Source organism: Carya illinoinensis, chromosome 13 (genome assembly GCF_018687715.1).
Source record: "Carya illinoinensis cultivar Pawnee chromosome 13, C.illinoinensisPawnee_v1, whole genome shotgun sequence".
Taxonomy (NCBI): Eukaryota; Viridiplantae; Streptophyta; class Magnoliopsida; order Fagales; family Juglandaceae; genus Carya; species Carya illinoinensis.
Genome location: NC_056764.1, coordinates 25,958,094 through 25,966,061, shown reverse-complemented (window position 1 = coordinate 25,966,061; position 7,968 = coordinate 25,958,094). Strand labels below are relative to the sequence as shown.

General features: G+C 36.6%; 1 protein-coding gene across 1 annotated transcript; it reads right to left on the bottom strand.

Annotated features, from left to right (window-relative positions):
- On the bottom strand, positions 1–7,659 carry LOC122291837 (rho GTPase-activating protein 1). The gene is made up of 5 exons (XM_043099848.1): positions 6,670–7,659; positions 3,474–3,594; positions 2,939–3,058; positions 1,359–1,589; positions 1–880 (listed from the first exon to the last, which is right to left on the bottom strand). Exons 1-5 carry the CDS (start codon positions 7,107–7,109, stop codon positions 284–286), a joined length of 1,509 nt encoding a protein of 502 aa, XP_042955782.1. The 5' UTR covers positions 7,110–7,659; the 3' UTR covers positions 1–283.
- Positions 7,660–7,968: the final 309 nt, after the last annotated feature.

Sequence of the window (7,968 nt, the reverse complement as noted above, 5' to 3'; positions counted from 1 at the left end):
TTTTGCAAAAAAATAAAGACTAACATAATTAAGAGATCGGTCATTCACAGGCAGGTAAACAAACCCATGCGCAAAGAAACCGCATCAATGAAACACCATTAACAGTGTTAGTATGAGAATGAGTAAGTTTTCTCCATGAAATCAGAACAGGTCAAGCAAACCACCCAACAATACAGACAACATACAATGAGCAATTCACAAACTTTCCCTAAATTCCAAATCAACCAGACTTACAGTGAACTACAATAGAATCAATTGTAGCCCAAATGCTGTTGAGCTTCCTTCACCTCCAGGCTTCGAACCGCTCTATCCTTGAGTCTATGCGACTCAGATTGCTAATTCCCATGGTCTTCTCAACAGAAGTGGTTCCAGGAACTACAGGTTGCAGACCACATTTTCTCCTTGGTCCCTTTCCAAAAATTGAAATACTTGATTGATCAGTCTTTACCTTTCCTGCATTACCTTGAACTACAGCTATTGCCCCATTGATTTCGCCACCTTCGGTTTTGGTAATGGAAGGGTCAACTTGAGCTGGAATCTCAAAAAAGCCATTTCCATCAGAGTTTATTTTCTCAGAAGTCAATAAACTTTCAGCTGCTGTGTCAATTGTGTTATTGTTTTGATTAGAGTTGAGGGAAATTTCAGAAGTAGGTTCTTCAGCAATGAATGCTTGCTCTATCTCATCATTCTCTAAGTGAATATCTTCCAGGCAGGTTTGTGAAGCGCCCCAGTGTCCATTCTCATCAGAAGGATCTAAAGGGCTAGCAGAATAAGGCTCCACCATAGAATCTTTTCTCTCTCTTAATGTTTTTAAGATCAGGGTCTTGAGGAAGTTCATCACTTGGACTGCATACATCAAGGCAGTCAAAGGATCTGCCATCTGCAACAAAAGAAGTAAAAATACTGTCATTCCACCATTGGATAAATCTGACCTCCACATTTGCATGATACGTTTCAGTTTATAGGGAAATGATAATAAAAAGGATGAATTCTTCGGAGCTGATGTAGGGATAGATTGTAGCTCTAAATTGCCAATCTCCCTCAAACTTTTATCATTTACATATCATTTCAACACACGACTTGATAGTTAGTGTGTAACATGACATCACTAACATGGCAATGAAAGGGTGAGACCTCTTTTGTAATCCTAAAATACTAAATAAATAAATGGTCCAAATATGGATGCATTTAAATGCAATTGGAAACATGCTTTCTAGATTAGGTCCCAGGGAACACAAGAAGCTGATTTGATTTAGAGGGAAGCTCAAATGCTTTCTTAGAAAGAAAGAAATTTATAGTCCTTGTTATGAGATTGTGAAAATTTTCTGGAGTTTAAGTAGCGAGATAATTAAACTCACCTTAGTCATGTTTGGTGCAAAAACCATAGCAATGTTGCGTGCATCCATCTTGTTCAGATGTTCCTCTTGCACAACATCAGCCATCAAGTTGATGGTCCAATCCAGTAAAGCAGCTTCAGTTGGGGGTAGAAGCCTCACAAGTTCAGCATAATCCTCTTCTGTCTGGCATCGCATGACCTGCTCGGGTGATAGGGAATCCAAAACCCCAGTTGGGAGTTCCCGAAACCAAGCCTGAAAGATAAATATAAGTCAGTAAATACATCTTTAGTAGTTACAGGCCTTCATCCTTAACTAGTTATCATAGGGCCATGTATCGACATTACAATCAATCTGGAATAGGTCAAACACTATTTCCACAGTGATTGTTGACTGCACTTGACATATATTTGCTTTGAACTTAATGTCCGTTAGATTAAGTGTCATAGCAAGACGGATCAAACATGAATTGGTCCATACAGGTCAAGGAAGAAGACATCCTCCTTAATTGGTCCAAGTTTACCCCACATGTATATATGTTAATAAAATTCTCCTACATTTGATGCTTTTCTTGTTGTATTCCATAGGAGGGCCTCTGTCTATCCAACACAGAAAGTGAAAGGACAGAAATTGTGGCATAAAAAAATAGCCAGTGGCAATAAAAAGACTTGTTGATATTGTTTTTGTTTCTTATATTTCCTGGTGAATACTGAATGTATTTTAGGTGGACAATAAGCCTTTCGCAGATATGCTTTTTACAGTTCTCAAGCATCTGGAAGGTAATCAAAAATTGCAATCAGCAGCCTGGTAACTGCAAGAAGATTTTTAAAGTCAACTTCGACCATATATCATCATCAACAATTTTCATTTTATATTTCAAAGATAAGTTTATTGGGCAAATGGTGTGTTCTCCAATGTTGGTGTTTTCTTGAGAAATTTATCCACAACTGATTGAAAATTATCAACTTCAAACTAATATGATATCTGATTAGGGAAAAAAAAAACTAACATGATATTTAATCAAGAAACTCATCCTTCGAAATTAAATCTTAGAACCTTTAAAAGAACTGATTTTATTTTTATACATTAAATTGCTATTTCTGGTTAAACTGCATAACTTATGACTGACAAATCCTAAACTTAACAGTTAAGAATATCCAAAATAACTAAAAAAGCCAACAGATGTTATCAAAAAGTAGCTTTTTTCTAAACAATTACAAAAATGGATCCCAACAGGAATTTTAGGTTTTGAAATAAATTTACTTTCACAAAAATTCATATTTATCTAAATCACTTTTTGCTCTCTCTCTCTCTTCTCCCCCCAGGAAATGCAACGAAAAGAGGTATTCAACCATGGAATTATGTCGCTTTGTTTACTAACCAAACAAACAAGGACCACCGTTTTACAAGCATTTGTATATTATATTGCATTTCTTTTTTTAAAAAGAAAAAACTTAATCTGCCTATTGCTAGGAGTTGGAATTTTTTAAAATAGCTCTTATTTTGATCAACTCGCTTCCGCATACTCGTAAAGAACTGTACGGCATGCATGATGCCTACAAATGGTATCTTTAATGAACGCTAGTAGAATAAAAATGGTATACCTTAATGAGTCCTGCCAAACAGTGTACATCAATGCCTTCTGGTACCACTCCTCTATTCAGTTGATCCCTGGCAAACTCCTCTTGACTATTTTCTGCAGTGATTCTGAAAACGCCTTCTGCCTAAACTTGTAAACATAATAGTTTGAGGAAGTGTCCACAAAACACAACTCGACATGCAACAGCATAAATAACAAAAGGCCAAGTCATGCAGAAGTCAAACCACTGGATTCACAAACTTCTTTCAATTTCCAACTCGAGTTATTATATTCTCAAGCCAGTGTATAGGGTACACCATTCAAATCACTTAAATGGTAAGATTGGATTTGTAAGATTCAAATTTTAAAATTTATCTTTCAAATCAAGTTATGTCATGTAAGTACTTTACTAATTATGCTTTACATGCCAGCTTGAGAATAGAATTTTTCTTCCAATTATTGCATGTGGTCAGACAAATCATGTCCTGAATTTAAAGTCGGCATCATGAAGTTAAAGAAGAATCAAGATGGAGGAAAAGGGAAAGAACAAGGTGAAATACCTGCAGGCCACCTAGTGCATACAAGTATTTTTGCATTAGCAAGAGAATGGATGGCACACTATTCCCTCTAGAATCAAATGACAACTGCATGGATTCCGTGGAAACTCCGAAGACGGTAGTACTACATTTCAGAAAAAACAAGTCAAAGGATAAGCACAATAGAGGTCATACCAGTCAAACAATTAAGAAGAACCCCAAAGAAAAAGGTGAAAAATTAACATGCTTTAAAGAAAAAAATTATACTATCTAATGTGATGCAGAGATGTCATCAGAGAATTACATGAAGATTCTACAATTTAAGAGAAATATGAAATCTTTCTGAGATGATACTACTTGGAGAGTGCTTGTATTAAAAATCAAGATGACGATGGCTGATAATGTTTCCAAAATAAACCAAGTAAAACATATTGTAAAGGTTAAAAGGTGGAAGGTTCAATTTTGGGACAATATGGATGGCTGTTGCTTTGGAAATCCAGGTCTGAGTGGTGGTGGAGACATTGTGAGGAAGAAAGAGGATAGATTCTGGTGGCTTTTCTTTCTACTATGGGGAAGGTACTAATACTGTGGCTGAGGTGAGTGCCATCCTAGACAGTCTTAAGCTGTGCATTCAACAAAACCTCTGGGAGGTTGAAGTGAAGTCAGACTCTCGGGTGGTGGTTGGATGGCTGGAAGGAACAGGTTGCTGCCCCTGGTATTTCAGAGTTGTAGGACCAGATTGATGACAATCAAAGGTTATGAAATTTATCAGAAACATATTTTTTGAGAGGTTGATCATGTCGCAGACAATTTGGCCAAATTAGGAGCATTAGAAGAGTTGTATTTTCAATAATTGGGATGAATTGACACGGAGCATGCAATGTGCTTTGGTACTGGATAGGGCTGGACTTCCATACATTAGCTGTAAATGATTTTAAATTGTATAGGAATAAGGTATTTGATATATAAATATATATATATTTTTTGGGAACCTTCGGTTTTGGGTGTATATGATGTAACCCCCAAGGTGTATGAATGTAACTACGGTATTACTCTGCCAAAAGGGAAGGCTACTAATAAGATTGTGGGGTAACATCCTTTTTCTCAACAAAAACATTTAACAATCTGAAATGCATGTGTTTTAATGAAAACACCAATCACATGAGATGCTCCTAAATGGATATAAATCGGTAAACTGTATATTATGTAACCTGAATTTCTACTTTGGGAATATGAATAACCTACATGGTGTGGGTAGGTTATAAAGGTAGTCATGGTTGCTAAGTCTCATATTTACTACTTATTAGGTGAAGCTGAGTTATATATGATTCTTGGGAAGCTTTAAATTGACAAAAAATTTTGGATTATAGTGCAAATGTAGTAAGTGCCTTCCTTGGGACCTTATATACATTATCAGACCCATTTGGTGAGGCTGGCTGTGTGAACTGGAGCACTGCATGATATTGCCTTGATGAGGATGTCAGAAATTTAAGCGGGGGAGTTTATGACATCCCAGTTCCCCATTGGGAAGTATGAATAACCCACATAAAGTGGTTAGGTTATAAAGGTAGTCATGGGTGTTAAGTTCCACATTGGCTACTTACTAGGTGAAACTGGCTTTATAAGTGATTCTAGGGAAGCTTCAAATTCTCTAGATCCCTATATATGAAGAAACAAACATGCAGAGTCCATCAGGCACGCACAATGGCAAGTTGGGAAACCCCTTTTACTAATTTGTGTGTATATATTAGTGTTTCTGAGTGTATATTAATGCTCTGATGATTAATATTTGTGTGTAAAATAACTACAACAATAAGATAGATAGGGGTCCTTGTTTGTCAAGGCTGATTAAACAACGCAAAGGGAAAATTATTAAACAACAGAGAATTAGTAAACAATTCATTAAACGACTTCAAATAAGAAACAGAATCCAAGCAATTGCAACCAAGGCTAATTTAGCTACACTCGGGAAGGGATACTACCTCATTTGCACCTGTTCCCCTAATTGGGAAACTCAGCTCTCTATCCCATTGTGAAGGCAGACCAATTTAAGATAACAAATAGTTTGTGAATAGTAGTGAGATAGTTTGAATTAATGTTTTATGGGGTTTTAGGAAAGGAGTGAGAAAAAGTTGAATAAAAAATATTATAAAGTCAAAATATTATTCGAATATAGCTTTTTAATATTATTTTTGTTTGGGAATTTGAAAAAGTTGAATTTTTATTTATTTATTTATTTTAAGTTTGAGAAAGTTATAATGATTAGTTTGAAAGTATTTATGCTTAAGAGATGTTTGGTAAGGAGATGGGATGAGATAAGATGAGAATTTTGGGATGAAAACTTTTTCCCAACATGCCCTTAGTAGCTGGGGAATCAAAGCTGGAGAAGAAATTGATATAGCAAATATCATGTGGTATGTGGCAATTCCCCAATGGTAAGCTGCTGATCAACTCCTGATATCATGATTTGGGTTTTACTTTGTTTGGCCTCCCAGTAATTTTACTTTTTTCGCATATATTAGATCGCATTCACCACAATTAGCAAAAACTGCGTTAAACAACAAATAAACATAAAAAAGTTTGTAAATTGCAAAAAAAAAGATTGTGTTCTGTAAATCGCAATAAAAAAGAATGGGGTTCTGTAAATTACTTATCAAAAAGATAACGAATGGCTTCTGTAAATTGCAACCAAAAAGTTTTACAATTTTCAATTTTACAAGTTGGAAATCGATTATAAAAAACTAAAAAGTAGGCCACAAACATACAGGAAAAAAGAAAGAAAAGGAATTCGGCAATTGAACAACACAACCCCACAATCTGAAGAATTGATGCCATAAACCACCACAGTATCTCCGATTAAATACCACTACAGTATCTGAAAAGGAAAAAACCCACCAATTACGCACACCAAATCACAATCTCAAGCTTGTATTCCACGACAAGTAAGCACCGTAACCCAACCTTCCCCCTCCACAACCCACCCAACAACAAAAAGAAAGGAAAAAAGAAAAGAAAGCCAAATTCCACGAACAATGACACACAGCAAAAGGAGCAAATTCGCAAATCTAGAAATTGAATAGCAAAACCCATCAATCAAAATCAACCAATTTTACCGATTTAATACTAAATGAGCAATTAATAATCGAATCAAGAAAATAACACCCACACGTTCCAACCAAAAATAACAAACAACCAGCATTTACAAAACCCCAAAATGTACCTGGCACTGGGAGACCTCCTGGGCACCTCAGGTTCAAATTCCACAGGCAATCCCAAGAACCCATTAAACCTATCAAAGGTAACATGCGCGACATGGCGCACCTCAGTGGGCCACCCGATCTCCATGGCACAGAGCTCCCTCCTGTCAGTATTCTTACAAGCAATCAAAGATTTCCTGAAAATGGCCACCAGCAATGCCAACAAAGACAACTGATCCCTTCTTCGTTTGTCACGTTCCTCCTCTGCCTCACAGCCAGTCGCTGTAAAATCCCTGTCCTCAGCTACAGAGGAAGAGGGTGAGTCACAGTCAGAGTGATTGATGTCCTCCTTTTGAAGGGGTACGCAGGATAAGGAAGAAGTAGGGGAAGAGACTCTTGTAGGCGAAGAAGAAGAATCAGAGAAATGGGATGGGGAATGGTTGAGGTTGAGGACATCAGTCATGGCTGGCAATGAAAAGGGCCTATTCTTGAAGTAGAAAAGAAAAATGTTTTCTTTTTCTTGCTGGTTTAGAAAACAATGAAAAAATAAATACTAAAAAAGATTTTGAGAAGGAAAGAAAATTTTCACGGACGGCATTTGGGGTGGTGGAGTTGGGTCGAAGCAAAGGGACTGAAGAATGTGGGACGTGAGTATCATTATCTCAATAGTCTTATTTCGGGCTTCCTTGGAGTTGTGGAGAGCTCAACATTGAACAAGAAGAGAGAGAGAGAGTGAGAGACAGCAAGAGAGAGAATTGGTGGGAAATTAACAGAGAAATTACAGTGGTATTGAGGTGTAGGGAGCAATTATAAATTAAAGAATATAATTTTGGAGTTTGCTTCAGTTAGACGGCTACGTATTGGTAGGTTTTAGAGATGACTCAACTTGTACCTGAAGAACCTCTCCCATCTATCTTTCCAGCATTTTCCCATGAAAAGTGTCTTCCAACTGAAATAGCATCTACGGTAACTTGGTAAGTATTTGTCTTTTTGCCTTCAACTCCCGTCCATGTGAATATGTGATGAGTGATCAACATATGAGAGTTTTCTCTCTCCAACCACCTCAAAAAACCGCTCTATGTCCACCGACTGGTCATGCCCGCTTTTCTTTCTTTCATTTTTTTCATCTCCTCTTCTCTTTTAGGCTTTTTCCCTTCCTCTTATTATTATATATATTTTCTTGGTTTTAGGTATTTATTGTAAAATTGGAATTTGAGTTTTTATCAATCGTGATCTATATTTTTAACATTTTACAAAGCTGAATTACGGAATTTATGATTACCTTAATCAATCGGCGGTTTGAGAATTAACAAAGGATTTAA

What these genes read in the sequence shown, in the direction of transcription:
- LOC122291837 (XM_043099848.1), bottom strand. Translation starts at nt 7,109, where the DNA reads ATGACTGATGTCCTCAACCTCAACCATTCCCCATCCCATTTCTCTGAT. An exon ending in AGGAGGTCTCCCAGTGCCAG is followed by an intron (nt 3,595 to 6,669) that starts GTACATTTTGGG and finishes TCTGAAATGTAG; the next exon opens with TACTACCGTCTTCGGAGTTT. An exon ending in ATGCACTAGGTGGCCTGCAG is followed by an intron (nt 3,059 to 3,473) that starts GTATTTCACCTT and finishes TTACAAGTTTAG; the next exon opens with GCAGAAGGCGTTTTCAGAAT.